The sequence below is a fragment of the Saccopteryx leptura genome, chromosome 10 (genome assembly GCF_036850995.1).
Source record: "Saccopteryx leptura isolate mSacLep1 chromosome 10, mSacLep1_pri_phased_curated, whole genome shotgun sequence".
Lineage (NCBI taxonomy): Eukaryota > Metazoa > Chordata > Mammalia > Chiroptera > Emballonuridae > Saccopteryx > Saccopteryx leptura.
The window spans coordinates 6,779,952-6,801,920 of NC_089512.1; the positions used below are offsets into that span (position 1 = coordinate 6,779,952).

The following is a 21,969-nucleotide window of genomic DNA, read 5'->3' on the forward strand; positions in this document are numbered from 1 at the left end:
GCTGTGTGACACAGACCTGGAGGACATTCTGACCCTGTGGCATTTGTTGTAGTTTTCTGAGACCTCCTCTGGTCGTCCTATGAGTGCCCTCTTAACATCCAGGACAATGGGGGAGAGCGGTCGTCCTATGCCACCAAAAGAGAAGCTGAGGCTTAGGAGGGGTTGAGACACCTGAATGCTTTAGGAGCAGAGGCCAGACTACAAGGCTTTTCTGGACCCTTTGGAGAACTGATGCCCCAGAAGGAGGGCCAGGGGCTGTAAGGGCAACACAGGAGTCCACACCAGGGGCCATACACCAGATTTTAGCAGCATTTTTACTTCCACATCCGAACTCCCTGGGTCCTCACAACAGCCCTGTGAGGTAGGTAGGGCAGGAAGGTTTCAGAGATCCCCATTAACAGATGAGGATGCTGAGGCACAGAGAGGTGAAATGACTGGCCCAAGGTCACACAGCCAGCAGTGTACAGGGCCCCAAACCAACATTCCTTTGGCCCTCTGGAGGTTCCCATACCTACTCTTCCATTCGCCCTGTGTTCCCCCAAAAAAAAATTCTTTGGGTTTACAGGGACCTTCAAGACAGGCTTGCAGCTAGGATTTTTCAGGAATAGTCATTGGGGTGGTCCTGGTGAACTCTAGGTAGGCACTGACCCTGCCAGGCATGAGGCCAGCTCTCCCCTTCCCACACTTTCCCACTGGACAGAGGGCTCAGTACGTTCTAGAGTTCCAGAGCAAGAGTGGAGCTAGGCATGGTCCATGAATGAAAGGGGGAAGGTAGTGTAAGCGTATGTATATCCTACGCTAAAGATGAAGCCCCCCCCCAGGCCATGTTCCCAAGGCAGTGTGTCAAGTGCCCACACATACGCCTCCCTCATCCCACAGAGCTGCATTCAGTTTCCTTAGCAGCTCGAGGAGCCAGAGACAGATGTGGCTTCTGGTACTGAGCTGCTCCAGGAGACAAGATCCCATTAGGCATTCAGACCCCCTCACGCAGACACAAGGCCTCCACAGCTTGGCTGGGACCCTGCGCCACACCCCCAATGACAAAGAGCCGGGGCCCAGCCTGCAGACTAGAACAGGAGCAGCGGGCTGTGGGCATGGTCGGCAGTGCCTCCCAGCGCCTCCGCGCAAGGCTGAAGCCCTCCACAGAGCCCAGAGGGCATGGCTGATTTCCTGCGGGAAGGAGACAGAGGTGGTAAGGGGCACAGGCTGCAGGGACTCCCGCTCTTTTGCTTCCCTGAGCTGAGTATGGCCAGAAGGCATCACCCCAGGATAGCTATCAGTGTCTTGCTACTCTGCTCTATTCATCATTAATTTATTCACTCCTATTTCTATCTGTCCACTAATTCACTGGTCATTTGTCCTGTTTCTGTCTCATAAGCCCCTTCTGGGACAAAACCCTGAGTCAGGTGCTGAGGATGCCCCCATATCTGGCCCATGCAGACCATACCCTGCTTGCCTCACAAGATTGGAAAGGGAAGCTCACAAAACCTTGAGCCCAGAAAGCCTAGAGACGGTCAGGAGGTGGTGCTCATGCTGGAGGCCACTCCTCTCTGTCCTGGGCTCCCTTCCCATCCTTAGCCCTGCAGACTCACCAAGGCCCCCAACAGCCACGATGTGGCCCCCAAGGGAGCCAACCACAAAGTCAGCCCTCTTATCCCTCATGCGCAGGCCACGGGGCAGCTTGGTCCAGGACCCTATAGGAGAGGGGAGGTCAGATCTGGTTCTTGACACTGTGCCCTTCCATCCCGTGGAGAGCGGGAGGGCAGTCCAAGACAGCCAGTGCTCACCATGCTCCAGGTCAAACATCTCCACAGTGTTGACAAAGTGTGGGCGGGAGTAGAAATTGTGGGGTCCAGGCTGCTGCAAGCCACCCAGGCTAAAGACACTGCCTTCGGCCATGGCACAGCCAGCAAAGGCCCGGCGGCTGGGCAGGCTTGGGTGTCGGGTCCAGGTACGGGTCTCCAGGTCAAAGGCCTCAAAAGCAGTCACTGGGAGCTTGCCCTGGCGGCCCCCTGCCAATAGCATTGGGGCACCTGGGCAGGAGCCTGGGGCGCCCAGCAGGCCCCTCCACCAGGTTGCTGAGCTTGCACTGCTGCCCACTACAGCCACCATGCCTAGCTGTGTGTGCACCCCAGGGCATGGCTCACCCACCCCTCAGATTCTCAGGCACCGGGGTTTGGTTTTCCAATTCCAGCAGGCCCACCAAACGGAGCTTCCACGCAGGTCTGGGTCATCCTAACAGAAACAGAGCTGCTCTCGTCCCGCCGTCCTGGACTAAGGCTGATTTTAGCTACCTCACAGGATAGTTGCTTCTGGACTTGGAATCCCTTTCCCATATCCCCCAGGCCCTTACCCAACACGTAGATCTTGTTCCCATGCAGGAAAGTGGAGGCCCCGTAGCAGGGTGTGGGCATAGAAGGTAGCGAAAGCCAGCAGTCCCGGCGGGGCTCGTACACCCGAACTTGGGCCTGGGGGGCCGTGTCAGAGCCCATTCCCCCCAGAGCATACACCATATTATCTGCATAGAAAAGAGTAGTTCAGACAGTACCCCATCCTGACAGCTGCCCTGGCCAGGTCTGGGGGTGGCAGAGCACCCATGTATTCATGGTTCTCCTTCCCAGCAGCAGAAACCCTCCTGCCTGCCTGGAGTGGGGGCTGGGAAAGCTAGGATTCTTGCCCTGGACAGGGCCCCTACAAGCCAAGAGCGGGAGGCAGAAGATCTAATTATAATCTGTCTCCGTCTCCCTGGAGACGCTATGGCAACCAAGTCTGGCATCCAAGCAGAACCAGACCTGGTCAGACCTGGAGGCCACAAGATGGGGGCTCCCCTGGCAGAAAGATGTTGGAGGATGGTTTAAGCCAGGGGTGGAGGGCATATGAGACCTGTTCATTGTGGCGTTCAGACTGTAGAGGGGCTCTGGGGATCAGCTAGGGGGCTGGGAGAGGGGCTTAGGCCTACAGGGTAAGAGTGGTGGGCACAAGCCTTCTGCCCATGAGACCTCATGCACACCAGTACCCTGCCTTTTCACCTGAGTAGATTCTTGCACTGTATGCCCTCGGGGTTAGTTGGGGGCGTGTCTGGGGGCCTTGAGGAGATAGGCCAGTCAGCTGGAAGCTTCCATGGCAACTGTTCCCAAGCCAGGTTGGCCTTAGTCCACCTCAGGCTTCCTGATGTGTGTGTGTGTGTGGGGGGCACAGTCTAAGCACTTGTTGGGCTCTAAGCCAAAGCCCTGCTCCCCGCTCCCTCAGACTATTTATAACCATGAGAGTCATTGGGCCACCCCTCCTGTGTCTTAGAGAAGAAGAATGGATGGCACAGGGAATGCCTGGGTCCTCCCTCATGCCAGGGGACAGCCTGAGCTCTGCCTCCCACCTGACAGCTGGTTTCAGCAGTGAAGGCTGCTAGCCCAGCTCAGAGCTAGATAAGGGAGGGCACAGGAGGCGAAACCATGTCCAAAGCATCCAGGCAGATTTTACAGCTCTTACCCAATCTCTGAGGGTAGGGGACCAAGAGTAGGGAGAACAGAGGATGTTGGGGCACCTTGGGAGGCCACTCACCTCTCTCCACAGTTGCAATGCCCATGGCTGCCTGAGGGAGGGTAGCCCGCCGCTCCCAACGGCCCTCATCAGCCAAGAAGGCCTCCACAGCAGCTACTGGGCTCTGGCCCTCGTCCACTCCTCCGACCATTAGCACCTGCTTGCCTAGCACCACAGCAGCTGCGCCAGCCCGGGCAGTGGGCAGTGGTGCCAGTGCCAGCCATGTATGTGAGGCCATGTCCAGTGTCTCAGCAGTATCCAGGGGCAGTCCAGCCCGGCCACAGCCCCCCAACACTAGCAGATGCCCATCCTGGTATGCCACTGTTCCATACACCCGGCAGGTGGGCATGGACGGAAACACCTGCCAAGCAAAGGCCTGGCTACCTGCTGTAGCCATGGTGTTCACCTTCAGTGGCAGGCCATGCTATCTGCTTAGGCTTCAGGCCTCACTGATGAAAGCCTCATCTTGACCCTACCAGGGTTACCAGGGGGTGTCTCACCAATTCAGGGAACTTGCCTTCACCTAGAGGGGAAAGGGGAAACAGAGGGTCAGGGCCACTGACCAGTTCTCAGGGCACAGATGAACAGCTTGCAGCCGAGGGCAGGGCTGGCCTAAAATCACCGGTGGGAAAGGCAGGAGGGGTACCCATGCCAGCTGCCTAGCACATCACTGTAGAGGTCCTTCTGGAGTGGGCAGGAGGGCAGCAGCCCCTTTCCTATGGGGCTTGTGGAACTCTCCTCCCACCCTGCCCTCACCTAAGTCCTCGCTGGCCACATCTAGGTCTAGATGGGAGGTAAGGTGACTAGGTTTAGATGGAGGTAAGGTGACTAGGTCTAGATGGGAGGTAAAGTGACTAGGTCTAGATGGAGGTAAGGTGACTAGGTCTAGATGGTAGGTAAAGTGACTAGGTCTAGATGGGAGGTAAGGTGACTAGGTCTAGATGGGAGGTAAAGTGACTAGGTCTAGATGGAGGTAAGGTGACTAGGTCTAGATGGTAGGTAAAGTGACTAGGTCTAGATGGTAGGTAAGGTGACTAGGTCTAGATGGGAGGTAGGGTGACTAGGTCTAGATGGAGGTAGGGTGACTAGGTCTAGATGGAGGTAGGGTGATCTAGGTCTAGATGGGAGGTAGGGTGATCTAGGTCTAGATGGGAGGTAAGGTGACTAGGTCTAGACGGAGGTAAGGTGACTAGGTCTAGATGGAGGTAGGGTGACTAGGTCTAGACGGAGGTAGGGTGATCTAGGTCTAGGTGGAGGTAGGGTGACTAGGTCTAGATGGAGGTAGGGTGATCTAGGTCTAGATGGAGGTAGGGTGACTAGGTCTAGATGGAGGTAGGGTGACTAGGTCTAGATGGGAGGTAAGGTGATCTAGGTCTAGATGGGAGGTAAGGTGACTAGGTCTAGATGGAGGTAAGGTGACTAGGTCTAGATGGAGGTAGGGTGACTAGGTCTAGATGGAGGTAGGGTGATCTAGGTCTAGATGGAGGTAGGGTGACTAGGTCTAGATGGGAGGTAAGGTGACTAGATCTAGATGGAGGTAAGGTGATCTAGATCTAGATGGGAGGTAAGGTGACTAGATCTAGATGGGAGGTAAGGTGACTAGGTCTAGATGGGAGGTAAGGTGACTAGGTCTAGATGGAGGTAGGGTTACTAGGTCTAGATGGAGGTAGGGTGACTAGGTCTAGATGGAGGTAGGGTGACTAGGTCTAGATGGGAGGTAAGGTGATCTAGATCTAGATGGGAGGTAAGGTGACTAGATCTAGATGGGAGGTAAGGTGACTAGGTCTAGATGGGAGGTAAGGTGACTAGGTCTAGATGGGAGGTAAGGTGACTAGGTCTAGATGGGAGGTAAGGTGACTAGGGTAGGACTCTCCACCTCAGCCCTCTCTCCTTCCCCTCAGTACTCATCCTGGTGCTGGGCATGAGAAGGGTCCAACTGAACCTTCCCTCACTGGCTTCTAGTGTGCCCTGAGCAGCCATCAGGGTCTCCCACTCAATGCCAGGGATCAGACTCCAGAGTAGCCTTACAACCCCTTTGGGAGCAAGTGAGTTCATCCATTCCCACCAGCAAAGGGCCGAGATCAGGGCATTTGGGACTGGAAGGGGAGAGTCTGCATCCCAAGCTCCTGCATTTTGCTTTTACCATGTTCCTCAGCGTTTGGCCCCTGCCAGGTCCCCAGAGGGAGACCCCTCTGTGTCCAGAATGAGGGAGAATGATTTGGGGACCCCATGAATCCATGACTCTAGGGTCCCAGAGTCCGACAAGAATGGGCAGCTCGCCTGACCAGGCAGTGGCGCAGTGGATAGAGCGTCAAACTGATGCAGAGGGCACAGGTTCGAGACCCCGAGGTTGCCAGCTTGAGCGCGGGTTCATCTGGTTTAAGCAAAGCTCACCAGCTTGGACCTAAGGTCGCTGGCTCGAGCAAGGGGTTACTCGGTCTCCTGAAGGCCCACGTCAAGCAATCAATCAATGAACAACTAAGGTGTCACAAGGAAAATCTGATGATTGATGCTTCTCATCTCTCTCCGTTCCTGTCTGTCTGTCCCTATCTATCCCTCTCTCTGACTCTCTGTAAAAAAAAAAAAAAAAAAAAAAAGGCAGCTGGACTCCTGGGTCTCCTCACAGCAAATCCCCAACTTCCGCAGCCTATCTTTTCCGCGGGGCCACACTCCTGAGACCCCTGGCGCGAGGGCCTTCCAGCCCCAAACTTCCAGCTCGCAAGAGGGCGGGGGCCGGGTCCAGAGAGCGCGCTCGGGGTCCTATACCCGGCGCCTCAAACTTCCCCTGAGCGGGTTCCCGCAGGACTCACCGGCTGGGGCTCCGGTGTCGCTTGGGCGCGGGGTCCGCTGTTCCGGCTCCGAGGGTACCGATTCTGGCTGGGGCTGGGGCCTGGCTCCGGCGGGGCTCGGTCTCGGCCCCGGCACGGGGCGGGGCTGGATGGGGTCCGCCCCCTTACCCCCGCCCTACTTGGGAAAACCTCATCCCTCTACGCCTCCTTCCTTAACCCTGCACCTGCCGTGGCTGGACCGCCGCGCGCAGACCCGTGGCACGCAAACGGGTGTACAGAGAGGTGGACATGCCGACACTGGGCCTTCTCAGAATTTAGAATCCGACCTTGGGCGGGGTGAGAAATGTGACAGCAGTGAGCGGCACATACATATACTTGATGGTGGGCCGTTCTGAGCCGGACCCAGCCTCGGAGAATCCGCGGAGAGGGAGAGGGAGGGCCAGAACTCGCGGGCTTGCGGAGCCGGCGCACGCCCACTTCCACTAGCCAGAGAATCCAACAACAGGCTTTGATGCGGCGCCCCCTGGAGGTCATTTGGGGCGTAGCTTGGGCCTCTGGTGTGTGCAGCATCTGAGTCGCCCTTCCCCAGGCACACAGCAGGGCACAGAATAGGTCCTATTGTGTATAGATTGAAGTTAGCAGGGGTTGCAGGAGTAGACAATGCTGACAGGCCTGAGTGGGCAGAATACTGGGATTGGGGGCGGGCAGTAGCTCTGAGCAGGAGATGAGCTTGAACAGTCAAGAGGCCAAAGGACCTTACAGGCAGGTCACCCTGGCCTCATTCTGTAGGGCCTGAGGCCTGGGCTATTCTGGGACCCAAGACATTTTGTGACTGTCCACCTTCAGGGTCCTGGCCCTGCTCTAGTTAACTCTGGGGTCAAGCAAGAGCAAGTTGGTGTGACAAAGGATTACCCACCAGAGACCCAGACCCTGGCCTATCTTCTGAGCATTTGAGCATATTGGTTAAGGCTGGGAGCTGGCAGCCCATTCATACAGGTCACGGTTACCTATAAGAAGAGGTCCTTTGGTCTACAGTAATACCACCCTGAACGTGACCAATCTTGTCTGATCTCGGAAACTAAGCAGGGTTGGGCCTGGTTAGTACTTGGATGGGAGAAGAGGTCCTCTGGTGGTCTGTGCTTGCTACTGTCCTGTCCATCTCTCGTGGACAGTGTCGTTCTCACTTTCCCGAAGCACACCTGGAGACAAAGATGCAAGCGCGTGTAGTCAAAGTGGCGGTGCAGCCAGGAAGCACCTGCAGAAGATTGGCAAGCAGAGGGGACTCAGCCAATAACAGGTGTATCATCAAGCAGGTTACCACTGTGGGTAACTGGGACCAAATTCTGCTGGGGACTCTGAGAGCCAGTGCAGAACACGGGCCTCACATTATCCACCCACCCCCACCCCACAACCCTCTGGCAAGGGTTGCTGAAGTCCTCATTTTCAGCTCTCTGTGGGGTGATCAATCACGGGGTGAGAGCTACTTGGGGGCATTAACTGCCTGGTCTTCCTGACTTCCGGCTTGCCCAGAGTGTGGGCAGAGCCTTATCCATAACCAGAAAGAGTCTTCAGCCACTTTCAGGGGCTGGCAGTTGGAGTTGGAGAACCTGCATGGAAATGGTAGTATCAAGGTCAGTTACTGATTCTGGCTAGAAGGTTTCCATCTTCCCACTCCACTTTGACCACAGCCTGTCCATCACCTAAGACAGTGGTACCTTCCTCCTCAGGGTGTTCACACTGCCTTACAGACCCCTTCACATTTCCCACTATTCCCTTTCTAGACTCCTCTCCCTCTCAATTAACACTTAAAAGCCTTCTTCTGCCTTTAAATACCTCCCAGCACACCGAGTCCCTCTAGTCTCTTCTTCTTCCCTTCCAGTCAAGCTCTTAAAGTCATCTGTTCTCTCAGGTTCCACTGCCTTGCTATCTGACACCTTATGTCTGCTGCCATTACTCCCCCAAAGTTGCTCTTGCCACAGTCACCATGGAACACCATATAGCTAAAGCTTAGGGGGGTCTCTGTCTTAACTGAAATATTGCTGGCATCTTTAAAGTTTCACCCCTTGTGACTTTGACTTCCTCTCGCTACTGTCCTGCCTCTCTGAATCTTTGTTGTTTCCTCCTCCCCCCCAGGAAGTGGCTCCTCAAGATCTGGCACACAGACTCCCTCGGGAGTGGTCCCTCCCCGGTCATTGGTTTCACTCATATCTAGAATTCCACCAGATTCCTCTGCTCAGGTGGATATGCATCTAGGGTCCATCACTCAGGCCTATAATAGATGCCAAATGGAGAGCAAAGGCTTGATTTTGGGATGACCCTGTGTCCCCCCAAACTCATCCCACCTGATCTCAGTTACGCCTGTAGGGTCAGCATCCACCAAAGTCCAGTTCAAGTCAAACTTTGCTCTGATGAATGCTCCCAAAGACTTCCATGTGGGACATACTGGGCACCAACAGGCAGAATGATCAACCTCCCCTTGGAGAGCTAGGCAACTCTTGAACATTACCTTAACCTCTATTCCCCCCCTTCCGAGTTCTAATGTCTGGAAGGGACACAGTCTAGGATGGACCTAACCCCTGCCCTGGTCCTCCATTTTGCACTGACCTCTGGGCTGGACATCACCAGAGAAGGAGCCCCTTTCTAGGATACATCTAAGCTCCTGCTGTACCTAGAGGCTGGGCTCTGCTTCTTTATGGAAGTAGCTTCTGGTTATAAAGTCTAGGCCCCACCTGCAGACAGGGGGCCAACACTGCTGGCTTTGGAGAAGCTGTGGAAAACAGCTAGAGCAGAAGATGAGGCTGGATTGGTCCTGAGAGTAAACAGCTAACCCTCAACCATTGATGGGGCAGAGTCAGGACTCACCCACAGTTGGAGACTGGGAGCACTAGGGTGGGACTACTAATTGTACCCCCTGAGACGCTGGCCCTTAGGACCTACCCTTTCCTTCTCTCTACTGGGACAAAAGGCTAGAAGGACTGACCCCAGATGAACAGGAGAGTTTTCTTTTTCTGCTGGACACCTTGGCCACACTTCAAGGCACTGAAGTCCACCATTAGTGCTGAGGCCCTGGGAAGGTCAAGGGTGCCAGGTGAGGCCTAGGGGAGGGTGGGTGCTTCCTTTAGGGGTGCCCAGACCCCTTCATATAGGCAGAGAAATGCACATCAGCCTAAGGATACTAGTATCAGATGGTGAGAAAGGAGAGCTATTAACCGGTCCTCAAATGAAGCATGCAGCACCTCTTTTGTGCACTGGTATGCTGGGACTCTCAGATTGGACATGGCCAGTTTGGGGCTTGTTTGTAGCACATGTGTGCACAGCCTTTCATGATACTTGTAATAGCTCCATTCTTGGAAAGGGAGGAGGGCCTACAGCCCACAGAGGGGTACCAGTGATGCAAAACAAAGGAGCTCCCCTGCAACACCCCCAGGCAGAGAACACTCCTCTTTTTTTTTTTTTTTTTAACAGAGACAGAGAGTCAGAGAGAGGGGCAGACAGACAGGATGGGAGGGAGATGAGAAGCATCAAGTCTTTGTTGTAGCACCTTAGTTGTTCACTGATTGCTTTCTCACATGTGCCTTGATCAGGGAGCTACAGCAGACTGAGTGACCCCTTGCTCAAGCCAGCGACCCTGGGTCCAAGCTGGTGAGCTTTGCTCAAACCAGATGAGCCCGCGCTCAAGCTGGCAACCTCGGGATCTCGAACCTAGGTCCTTCCGCATCCCAGTCCAAAGCTCCATCCACTGCACCACCGCCTGGTCAGGTAGGAACATTCATCTTTTGCCCTCTGGCCAGGTACATGGGACAGAGGCAGGCCTTCTCGGTGGCTGCAGTAGGTCCAGAGGGTGAAAGATGGCTTGGATCTTGCCAGAAGTCCCTCCCAAATGTTGCTGCACCACCAGTCCTCTCAAAGAGGGTGTCAGTCGGACCTATAATTCAGTCCTGGATGGGCTCCAGTGCAGGACTCCTGCACTAGCCCAGTTGAGTTTAGAAAGGTCCCCGCGTCTACTTCCTCCAGGAAGCCCTTCCAGTTACACACCTATCTCGCCCCCCCCCCACTTTTGGGGAAACGGGGTCTCGGGGGTCAAGGGTCACCAGGGCGGGCCAGGTCCCGGAAGCGGAAGCTCAGCACACTTCCGGTGCGCAGCGGGCGGCCATGTTGGAGCAGCGAAGGCGGCGCAGAGGTGCGTCCTGGGTCCCCGTGGCGGCGCCGGTAGGTTGGGGCCGTGGGCCTAGCCGCGCCGCGGAGGGGCTGTCCGCGAGGTGTTAGGGCGGACGGGCCCGGCGGCCGGCATTTTGCCGGCCTATATGAGACCCCCCCCACCCTTATTACCAACGTCCCCACCCTAGGGCTACGGGACCTGTTGGGCTTGTCCCGTCGCCCCGCGCATCTCGCTGCCTCCGAGACCCACCCGCTCCTACCCGCAGGTCGGGCCCGAGGGACTCGGATTCCCAGCCTGACTATCCCGCCCGGGTCCGCTTGGATGGGGCCTCTCCCTTGTCCCCCATCTTTCATCAACTTTCCCTGCCGGCCCAGGGGGCACGTATAAAGAGAATTCCGGGATCAGGTTGCAGCTGGTTTCCGAGCTTTTTGGAAAGCCTAGAAGACCCCTCCCAAGGAAGGGTTCAGTCCGACTAGGGCGAAAGAGCGCCCAGTTCACCCCTAGTGTCTGTGCCTCGTATCTGACCCCCTCCCTGTTCTACAGTTCAAAGCCCCAGGAGCTACACACCCTGGGAAAAAAAATTAAAAAACTAAAGCCACGTGCAAGGATTGTGCTTGGAGAATGGCCCCTGGAGAGGGGAAGTGCCTGAGACACACCTGAGGATCCGAGAATGTTTCCAAACAAAGAGCCTCAGGGCACTCCCTCTAGGGGATACTGAAAACTTTATCTGCTCTATTAGGGTGGTAGGAAGAAGCTGCACAGACGTGCCTCGTGGCCCCAGGGACCTGCCTGATCCCAACTGATCTTGTAATGCTCCCGTACGGTTGGGGAGCTGCCGCTAGGGCCCTCATTACTGGATTGGGCGTTGGATATTAGTCGTGATTGACAGCCTACTACAGCTTCTTTGGAGAAGCCTGGGACAGCTTTGGTGTTTCCAGACAGCTCCATCTGTGCTGTACCAAGGTCAGCCCTTCAAATCCTAGTTAGGACAGCTTACATCTCCACTGTCCACCTTATTAAGCATCCTACTCGGAGCCTTTGGATCCCACTGTTAAACCTTAGGCTCTTGCTCTGGCTGCCTGGCCCCCAGGCTGCCTAATATCTAGAGCTGTGAAATTAGTACCTTCTACTCATCATCTTTTTAGTTTCTGTTAAAGGAGTCTGGTTGGTTTCCATGACTAGTGCTAGGAATTGGACCTCCAAGCGACCTCTGGGAACTCTGAAAGCAGAATTTCTGGTGGGCAGGGAGATTTATGCCTGGATATCTGAATAGCAGCAGCTTGAAGAACAGATTGGCATGGACTTTGGGTGTAAGTCTGGACCCTTTGGCCAGCATTTAAAGAGCATTCAGAGGTTTTTTTGCCCTGCCTTCACTTGTTTTTTCCAACTAGATCTCTCAGCCCTGACCACAGACTCCGGTCACACCAAATGTGTCTTACTCTTTCTCACTTTGGAGCCATTACATAGGCTGTTCCCCTTTTCCATTTCCATGTGGTCCTTCCCTGTTCATCACTCATGTCCCAGCTAGGTGTTGCTTCTCCCGAGAATCCTTTCCTGACTCGATTGGAGAACTAAGCTGGGTTCCATTATGCGCTCCCAAGAACCCTTGATGGTTTTTCTGTCTTGCCTTCTGTACAGGGTTCCTTGAGGACAGAGATAGTCACTTGGGTTCCAGGGGTTGAATCTAATACTAGATTTCTGGCCTCGGGAAGTAGAGTTGAATTAAAACGGGCAAGCCAAGCCCAAATCTTTCCAGGGATACAGCAGTGGGTTGGGTGGCTTTGAGGAGCTTGTGGGTATGTATCTTGAAGAAGCTGTCTCTGACCCGCACGGGCCCTCTCCCACTTCCCGACTCCCACCCTGCCACAATGATAGGAGAACAGTATTTTGTTTCAGGTAATGGCTCACTCTGGTTAGACCCCTCTGTATCAGTTGATGTATCAACTGACCTATCTACCTGCCCTGACCCATTTTTTCCCTTTTTCAACACCATTCTTTTTTTTTTTTTTTTAGAGGATTGGAGGGGAGATAGTGAGGCAGAATTCTTCATACACCCTGACGGATCCACCCAAACAGGGGCCAATGCTCAACTACCAAGCTATTTTTAGCACCTGAGGTTGATGCACTTGGATCAACCGAGCTGCTATCCTCAGCACCTGGGGCCATGCTCAAACCATTTTGTGGGAGGAGAAGAAAGGAGAAGGGTGAGCAGATGGTTGCCTCTCCTGTATACCCTGACCAGGAATCGAACCTAGGATGTCCATAGGCCGGGCCGATGCTCTATCCACTGAGCCAATGGCCAGGGCCATTTTTCTTTTTTTAGTTGATTGATTTTAGAGAGACAGAGGAAGGGAGAGATAAAAGCATTCATTTGTTGTTCCACTTAGTTATGCATTTATTGGTTGCTTTCTGCATGTGTCCTGACCAGGGCGTTTGAACCTACAACCTTGGTTTTTCGGGGTGGCACTTGAACCAACTAACTTAACTGGCCAGGGCCTCAATGCCTTTCTCACTGACTCTTCCCCTTGCCTTGGAGGTGCCGAGCACTGGTTGGCAGATACCCAGGCAGATCTGCAGTGCCTGATGCCATGAGTGTGGTGGTGCAGCATGTGGAGGAGAAAGCTGTACACTCTTGGTCGCGGATTTCCACGGCAGGGAAGAAAGCCCTGGAGGAGGCGCTGCTTGTCTTTAATCCTATGAGTCAGGATCTCAGTGCCACAGAGGCTCAGCTTGTGGCCTTCCTGCAGGGCCTACGGGATGATGGCTTCCAGCCGACTATCCTGCGCAGTGGTGATGTCTACGGCTATAGTTCATGCACAGCCAAACCCCCAAGCCAGACGAAGCTGCAGGCTCGTGCCCCCACCCCAGCTACCACATCCCCTCCAGCCAGTGCTCCCCGAACTGCTATGCGGTTGCCTGCAGGCCGGGCCACACTGCTTCCCATGCCATTGTCTGGCAGGCTGGCCAAAGCATCCACACCAGCCCTTGCCAAGCATGCTACCACCAACCTGCTGCTGAGTTCCCTGAAGCAGTCAAGTGCCAGCCGTGCCCGGGGTACAGCAGTGGGCTTTCCCGCCCACCTCTATCCAGGTGTCTACCCGGCCATGCGGCTCTCTGTTGTCCTTGAGGCCCTGGTTCCACTCAAGACTCCCGTGCCCAGCTTGGGTGCCAAGCACAAGACACAGTCACTGCAGCTTTCACTTGCGGACTCTCCCCTGAAGCTGCGGAAAGGTCCAGCAAAGGGGCAGGGGAACCCCCAGCCCAGAGTTCCCAGAAAAGGCACAAGCAAGGGCCCTAAGTGCGTAGTTCACAGAGGCCCCAGGTCTGGACCCCGACAGCGCACCGGGCCTCAGCACAAGATCTGCAAAGCTGCTGGACCCCTCAGTAGCCCACGAGTGAAAAGTGTCTTTGCTCTAAGTACCACAACAGCCCCGGCTAAGGCAGCTCAAGCACTGGCCAAAGCTGCCTGTGCCCAGGACAAGGTGGCTCAGACTCAGGCCAAAGCTGCCAAGGCTCGGGCAAAAGCTAAGGCAGCACAGGTCAGGGCCAAGGCCATGGCAGCACGGGCCAGGGCCAAAGCCAAGGCAGCACGGATCAAGGCCAAGGCCAAGGCAGCACGGGCCAGGGCCAAAGCCAAGGCAGCACGGATCAAGGCCAAAGCCAAGGCAGTCCGGGCCAAGGCCAAAGCCAAGGCAGTACGAGCCAGGGCCAAGGCAGTGCGGGCCAAGGCCAACGTGGCTCGGACCCAGCCCAGGGGCAAGGGCAGGCTGAAAGTATCCGTTCAGGCCAGGACTGCAAGGAAAGGCCAGAAGAGCCTCCCGGAGACTGTGGGGCAGAAGAGGAAAAGGGCTGAGGAGGCAAAAGATCTTCCTCCTCAGAAGAGAACACGGCTTGGTCCCCTGTCCCCTAAGGCATGTTTAGGTCCTGGAACAGCAAAGCTACTGAAATTCCAGGCCATCAAGTTGGACAGGCGGTTCTCGGAGGACGAGGTGCTGCGGCACGCTCAGCGTATCCTCTGTGTGAACCTCTCCCCTGTGATACGGCTTCAGCCGTTACTGCCATACTCGGTGTCCTGATTTCTTCACGTGTGAATGTTTGGAGAAACTGAGCCCAGCTGTTCGTGTTGTCAGTGGCACAGTATGCAATGCCCATGGACTCCACAACCCTGAGGACTCCGGGTGCCTCTCGAGGACCCTGGCAGCCACCAGCCTCCTTTCAAAGACTGGGAGATGTGGGGTCGGGGTGGGTGAATGGGAGGGTGTTTTCATGGCGCAATGCACTGTGATTTTGTTATTCTTCAAGTTGTATGTCCACTATTCCATCTATCACGTTTTATACCTTTCCACCTTCTGGTCTCCCTGCCCAGTGTCCGTGGTCTTTGTGTGTGTATGTGCATGCGGTAAGCCAGCTGGAGCATATGGGAAAAGTGGTCCCAGGGACAGGGTTGTCAGAGAGGGTCCTAGGAGCCAGGAGCAGGTCATGGATGTGAGTGATGGGATGGCGGGGGGAGCGGCAGCTGCCAGGCCCTCTGGCTATCCTGCCCTCTATGGATGTGTAGGAGGCAGAGCCACTCAGAGGTGGGACATCTTCCCTTGGGGCTGCCCTGGTTTATTATCTGGATAGGTCCCGTGCAGGAGAACAGTAGGTGACTGTGGGGAGCCTTGCACCTGGCAGGTTTTTAGGTCAGTGAAGGGGGTTTTGTACTGCTCCCAGGGGCAAGGCAATGCAGATAGCCTGGGCTTGTCTTCCAGCCTGCTTTCGCTGAAACCTTGGGACTTTGCCTGGGCTTGTGTGGCCTAAAGTGGCTAATGTACCTCTGCCTTTCTTCTTCTTCTTCCAGAGGAGAGTGACTAGCTTTGACTTCCCCAGTTAACAGGAGGTTGGGGTTGAGTCAGAGGACAGAACTCTGGATTGTAGGGCCACAGAGTCTGCCCTCACTGACCAGAGAGTTTTCTCCTTGGGTGGGTGGGACACTGCAGTAGCTCCGCCGGAAGCGCCTACAGACCGCGTCCATCAGCAGTGCTTTCTGCCTGGGTTTGTGTGCTCTGTGTATTCCCAAGTCCAGCCTCCTGCCTCAGGTCGGGCCTGTATATTTCAGACCTTATCAACTCTTCCAGCTTTGGAGAGGGGCTGGGCCTTGAGTGTTGAACAAAACTAGCTCCCTGCCCATCTGCCAGTCTTTTGCTGGCTGCCTAGCCTGAAAGGCAGTGGCTGGGGCTGGCAGGGAGGGGTACACATTCCCTAGAGGCTCCTGGAGACGAGATGCATGGCTTTTCCGGGCTAGGGGTGGGAACCTCATGTGAATGAGAAGCGGATCTTTCCTATTCCTCTGGGTTCTCTGAACCCTGGCTTCGGTGGCTAGCAGACCTGCAAGGAAGCTCTCGTGCTTGGTGCCCCCCTTTCTGCGTCTGGTGGCCATTACTAATATTCTTCGCTGCGTGCGGCCCGTTGCTCCCAGCCACACAGTGGCCCAGCAGCACTGCGCCTTGCCTCTGACGACCCTGCTTTCATCTACCATGTGAGTATGGGAATCACCTGAGGGCCACACTTGGCTCTTCAGTGGCATCCAGCTTGGGGCCCACTTTGCATCCTCTCTCAGGCCTGATTCCAGCTCCCTCCACCCAGGACCCCCAGTTGGGCTAGGCCCCCTCCTTTCAGTTCTGCTGCTATTGCCACCACCAATGGGTGAGAAGTTGTCTCTTTCCCTGAGAGCCATCCAGAGGGGGGGAAGAAGTCTCCAGGCCTCCTTAGTCGGATGGGGTGAGGTTGGAGGGGGTGACCCTGGGATCTCTACTAAGACCTTGCTCCTCCCAGTCCAGTCTCCCAGAACAGTTGCCCAGAAGTGCCAGATACACTTACCCCACCTGGCTGCTCAAGTGGCAGCTGCTACCCACCCATCGGCAACCTGATTGTTGGTTGTGGCCAGAGCCTTTGTACCTCATCCACCTGTGGATTCCATGGCTCTGAGCCCTACTGCACTGTCAGTCACCTACAGGTGGGGGAGGGGCTGAGTCCTCTGGGAGGTTAGGCCTTGTGGCAGTTCAGGTCATTGGGGCTAGAAGTGGAGGCCTCTGCTATGAAGTTTTGGAGTGGGCTGACCAATCACCTACCTAGTCCATGTCCTTGGGTACTTCCCAGGACTCTGAAAGTTGCTCCTTTTGTGACTCTCAGGACCGGGGTGGCCATGGCATTGAGAATGTGATCTCCCAGACTGGTCCTGGTGTCAAGATGAGGGGTGAGGGTGCTGGTATACCTGTGTATGCAGGTCTGGGATTTGGGGTCCAGGTCTGGTCACATCCACCGCTGTGGTTACAGATACAGAGGACGTCAGCTTCCAGCTAGCCCTACAGGATGTCTTCTACTTTACCCACCTTATCATGACTTTCAGGGTGACCCAGTGCCCTGGCCTGCAGGCTTGCTGTGTGCCTCCTGCCCTGAAGGCCGCCAATGATGCTTGCCCCTGGAAACCCAAAAATTCCCTCTTGTCCCCAGACATTCCGCCCAGCAGTTCTGCTCCTCGAGCGTTCTGTGGACCACAGCCATTTCTGACATGTGTACCGAACTTGGCCCACAACTGCTCAGGACTCTTCCCTGGGATCCCTCCTGCCCCTGGCCACAGTGTCAGTGACCTCATCTGTGATCAGCGTTACTCGGACATTGAGCCTTCCACTGAGGGCGAGGTCAGACCCAGAGGAAGGGGGGTCGGCCCTGAGTGAAGCAGGTGCTCACGCTTGCTTCTTCCTCAAGTAATTTTCAAAGTTCTGGACCCCCCCCCATTCTGTTGGAGAACCCAAACAACCCCAAGATTCAGGGTAATCATTCTCACAGCCAATCCTGTGCGCCCTGCATGTCAGGACAGCCAGATAACGGGAGGTGGGGTCCTAGCTGGGGGTGTGTACCAGTGAGGCCGGGTGGTCGGCAAGCGAGCTCAGTGCCCCAGCTTTGTGCCCCAGCTCGGTGCCGTCATGGTCCTCCGTTGTGCTCCTTGTTATGGCCCCCATTCCTGCTCCCAGATCCCCATACCTGTGCCCACTGCATAGGGACTGGCATGGACAGCAATTTTCATCTAACCTGTCACTGAACTCATTTGTGGGTCCCCACTGTGGTCCCTATGCCAACCCTAAAACCTGACACCCACATCTCTGCTCTCGTCACTGTACTCCATAACTCTCCCCTTTGTGAGTCTCCATCGCTGCTTCTGTCACGGTTCCCCTTTCATTGCTCTCCCCCTGGATTCATCATCCTGGCCTTAGTTGGTACCTACATCCACACAACTGCCTCTAGGTGGCGCCAGGGTGTCGCTGGGTGCAACCTCCTTGTAAAGCAGAAGTTTTGTTAAAGGACAAGAGAAAAAAAAAAAGATGAGAGAAACAGTCATAATCCAACAGGACGGCCCAGAGCCAGGCCGGGTGAGCACCACAGTAGGAGAAGGAATCCTAAACTAGCTTTTTCTCTATGTTCTCGTACCTTGGCTGTGGTTATTACCAACTGAGTATTGTCAGTACTCACCCTGAACCCCCACACTAAGTCCCTGAGCAGCTGTTGCCCATTCCTTTGATCAGGAGAAAGGGGAAGCCTGGCAAAGGAGTGGTAGGGCAGGTAGCCTTGGCCAGACAGCTGGCTCAAGCCGTGGAGCGGAAAGAGGAGCCATGGAGCCGTTCATCCATGTGTACACGTAGCAAGTCCCCACTGTGTGGCAGGCATCTTCTGAGCAGTGCTCAGTGGGGGCAGGTAAGGTCGCTGTCTTGAAGCTGACATAAAAATGAGAAGGGCAGTTGGTGAATAAGCAAACTAATACCTTGTGTGGTTTGGATGATAAACTGGTTTCTAGTTTGGATGATGGGGTGGGGAATAGAATCCTTTGATGCACCAGGGAAGCGGGTTTCAAATATTTAGGGAGGCCAGAACGGGTGTTCAGGAAACAGTGGATGTGGACATATCGGCGCAGGGGTAAGTAAGACCAGGGCTGGAGCAGCGCAGAGATGGCATTAACACCATTAGGCTGTGGTCATCCCAAAGTGGGATACCCAGAGGAGCAGGGATGGGGAAGTCCCACAGCAGGGGTGCTGGAGACACCCCTCATTCCTCCCCATCCATCCCAGCCACGCAAGAATGATGGCCAGCCTGACCAGGCGGAGGCACAGTGGATAGAGCGTCGGACTGGGATACCGAGGACCCAGGTTCGAGACCCTGAGGTTGTCAGTTTGAGTGCAGGCTCATCTGGTTTTGAGCAAAGCTCTCCAGCTTGGACCCGAGTTCGCTGGCTCGAACAAGGGGTTACTCGGTCTGCTGAAGGCCCGCGGTCAAGGCACATATGAGAAAGCAATCAATGAACAACTAAGGTGCCCCAATGAAAAACTGATGATTGATGCTTCTCATCTCTCTCCGTTCCTGTCTGTCTGTCCCTATCTATCCCTCTCTCTGACTCTCTTTCTGTCTCTGTAAAAAAAAGAATGATGACCAATGAGCCTGAGGTCTCAATCTGTGTTTCCAGAGCTCCTGCATATGACCAACCTCTGTGTGAACCCCTCCAAACCACACACAATGGGTGACAGGCCTCTGGGGGCCCCAAGGGACACCCCTTCTACTACTATGCCCTCTACGAGCTCGTGGCCAGAGGAAGCTGCCTGTGTCATGGCCATGCAGGCCTGTGCCGGGGCCCAGTCAATGTGGAAGGCATGGGTACCGCCACAGGGGGGCGTGCTGTCGCTGATGAGGTGAGCGAGCTGGGGCCCTGGGGCAGACTCATCTTGCCCTCCTTTCTGCCAGGTGCATGGCCTTTGTGTGTGCCACCATCACACAGCTGGTACCCACTGTGAACACTGCCAGGACCTGCAGCAGGATCCAGCAGAGCCTGGCATCCCCATGCCTGCCAGGGTAGGTGCCACACCTTACTCTGCCTGGCCATACAGGCCACAGGTCAGCCCATTCCATATCCGCCTTCTTCAATCTGCCCCAGAATGTGAGTGCCATGGGCATGCCCGCAGTTGTCACTTTGACCTGGCCCTGTATCTGGCATCTGGCAATATGAGTGGAGGTGAGTGTGACACGTGTCAACACAACACAGCTGGGCGCCGACCCACCTTTCTTCCACCGAGATCCCCAGGAAGTCCCCATTCCCTTCGCTCCTGCGATGTGAGCTCTTCAATGCCAGCTCTGACCCCACCGATCGAGCCTTCCACTCCAGAGTTGGGCTGCCTTCCTGCACAAAGGCTGTCGGGCAGATGGCCTCTCTGGCTAGGGCGGCGGGTAGTGCGTGGCAGTTCCGAGCAGGGGCTGAGGCGAGGGCTGGAGAGCATCCTCTCACAGGGCCATCCTCCTCCCTTGGGCTTCCTGGGGGCAAGGCGAAGGCGAGTGCTGCCCGCAACCAGCGCTGACCCTCTCTCCCCCACAGCTTGTGCCCGCAACTCACAGGGCTCCATCTCGCCCAGCTGGGACTCCTACACAGGTGCCTGCCTCTGCAGAGAGGTCATCTCAGGGTCAAGGTGCCAGACATGTGCCCATGGCTCTAGAGGTGGCTTCCCACATTGCGTGTTCTGCCCTCCCTGTTTCACTTTCTGGGGCAAACAGCTTGCTGTGCTCCCGCTGAAGCTGGAAGCTGTGGCCCAGGAGGCGGCTGCCTTACACCAGGGGACACCTGGCTGGGGTGCTAGAGGCCAGGGTGGACACCAGCAGGCCCTGGAAGGCCTACTCCGGCAGGCACGGATGCTCCTGGAGTCTCCTTCACCCACTGTGGGGTCTCTGCAGCAACTTACAGAGTGGATTGGATTGCTGGACTCAGGCAAGGGGTCTGGGGTTGAGAAGGAAGAGGTCTCCAGCTAGCTTCCCTGAGTCAGGGATTCAGAGGGCCAAAGGTTGGCCTGCCTGGGTCCCAGGTCTGGGAGTCAGGTGGGTTTTCTGCAGTGAGGAGTCATGGAGAAGAAAATATCTCCAGCCATGCTGGTGCTCCACCTTCCCACAGGAGGGGAATGACTACACTGGCCCAGACACTATGGGCCCCAGGACAGGTCGGGGCAGAAAACAAACCATAGGTTAGAGAGCAGTGTGAACATCTGGAAGAATTATCCCGGGAGCTAGACTGTGTCAAGGGCTTGGCCTGGTCCAAGAGGGCTACAGGAGTCCACGGTGAGGCCAGATGGAGGACAGCAGGTGAGGGCAGGGGGCAGGCTGGGTCAGGAGGAGGGGACCAGGTGCTCCTGCTTTCATATCTGTGGGACTCAGAGGCAGCCCCAGCCAGTGGAACCCTAAGCCAGCCCTCCACCTACCCCTCCCTTCTGCTGCAGACGCTGAGGCTTGGGCCTCCTCAGCTGCCCTGCTTTCTCAGGAGGCCATGCTGGGGCCCAGATTGTGTTCACACTTGGAAGACCAGGCAGCATCCTGGGACAGGCCCGAGAGGCCCCGCCGTGGGCAGAGCAGCTTCTATGGGGGACAGGCCAGCCTATAGGAAGACACAGCTATGTGGGAGCTGGAACTGAAGGGGCTGGTCAACAGGGTCCAGATGCTGATCCACAGCTTCTGAGACTCCTAGTCAAAGCTGGAGTGGTGGGTGGAGATACGAATAATGGGGTTTTGCCCAAGCGAGGACTCTCCTAGGGGTATAGAGAAATCTATAGTGAAATTGCCTAGTATAGGGCAATAGGGAAATCTGAGATGTGCATTCTGGATCCCTTATCTAGTTTGCAGGAATGCAGGGCCCAGGCCCCTGGGCTGGCCCATGTCCCTGTACCCTGTGATGTTCCCCCTTGCTCTGGGACCATGCCCACTGCCCGGTGGGCTCTGGTTGTCTCCCGTAACACCTCATATAGCCTGGACATAGCAATCACAGTCTTGGAGCAAGATCAGCAACTGGTAGAGAGCTATAAGGGCCATGGATGGGAGCCTTGGGGGAGTCATAGGGGACCACAGCTTGCTCGTCAGGTTGCAGGAGACACATTTCACATCTGACCCGACCCTGCCAGCTGCAGCAAATTCAGGTTACAGCAAGTTCCATGGGAATTCAGGCCCGAAAGACATGGCATCGTGCAAGGGGGCCTTGGGGTGTGGCCACTACGGCCTCTGTGCAAGAAACTGTGCATATGATACAGCGTTGCCTTTTGCGTATGTGTCTGCTTGTGTGTCTGTTCACAGCTGAGGGTGGGTGGGCAGGTGTTCAGGTCACTGCTGTGCCACTCCTTCCAGAATGAATAGCCAAAAGGGCTGACCAGCCAGGGATCAGGTGGGAGTGTTAGTGTGCTTGTAGATGTTTAACAACTGGCTGAGGATCTGGGGAATTGATTGTAGTGTTGATCAGTTTCCCTAGTGTAAGTAATGCCACCATAGCTGGTTGCAGTCCACCTGCCATTTAACCACTGATTCACAAAATTCCTGAATTGTAACAAATGTCTCCTGTAAGTCTCCAGCATACCACACAGTCATGTCTCAGAGGCAGAGGCAGTGAGATGTTAGGGTCAGGGATCAGAGTTCACACCCAACATCCCTGCACCA

General features: G+C 55.6%; 2 protein-coding genes across 3 annotated transcripts; one reads left to right on the forward strand and one right to left on the reverse strand.

The window, feature by feature from the left end:
• Positions 1-295: 295 nt before the first annotated feature.
• KLHDC8B (kelch domain containing 8B) lies at positions 296-6,481 on the reverse strand. Its single transcript, XM_066351369.1, has 6 exons — positions 6,348-6,481; positions 3,559-4,060; positions 2,354-2,518; positions 1,788-2,012; positions 1,593-1,694; positions 296-1,170 (listed from the first exon to the last, which is right to left on the reverse strand). The coding sequence occupies exons 2-6, from the start codon at positions 3,932-3,934 to the stop codon at positions 974-976; spliced, it is 1,065 nt and encodes a 354-aa protein (XP_066207466.1). The 5' UTR covers positions 3,935-4,060; positions 6,348-6,481; the 3' UTR covers positions 296-973.
• Positions 6,482-10,431: 3,950 nt separating this feature from the next.
• On the forward strand, positions 10,432-14,828 carry CCDC71 (coiled-coil domain containing 71). Of its 2 annotated transcripts, none has more exons than XM_066351403.1 (2): positions 10,432-10,506; positions 13,022-14,828. In XM_066351403.1, exon 2 carries the CDS (start codon positions 13,074-13,076, stop codon positions 14,559-14,561), a length of 1,488 nt encoding a protein of 495 aa, XP_066207500.1. In that variant the 5' UTR covers positions 10,432-10,506; positions 13,022-13,073; the 3' UTR covers positions 14,562-14,828. The 2 variants fall into 2 exon arrangements, with proteins under 2 accessions (XP_066207500.1, XP_066207499.1); XM_066351402.1 differs by having other exon boundaries at positions 10,465-10,535.
• Positions 14,829-21,969: the final 7,141 nt, after the last annotated feature.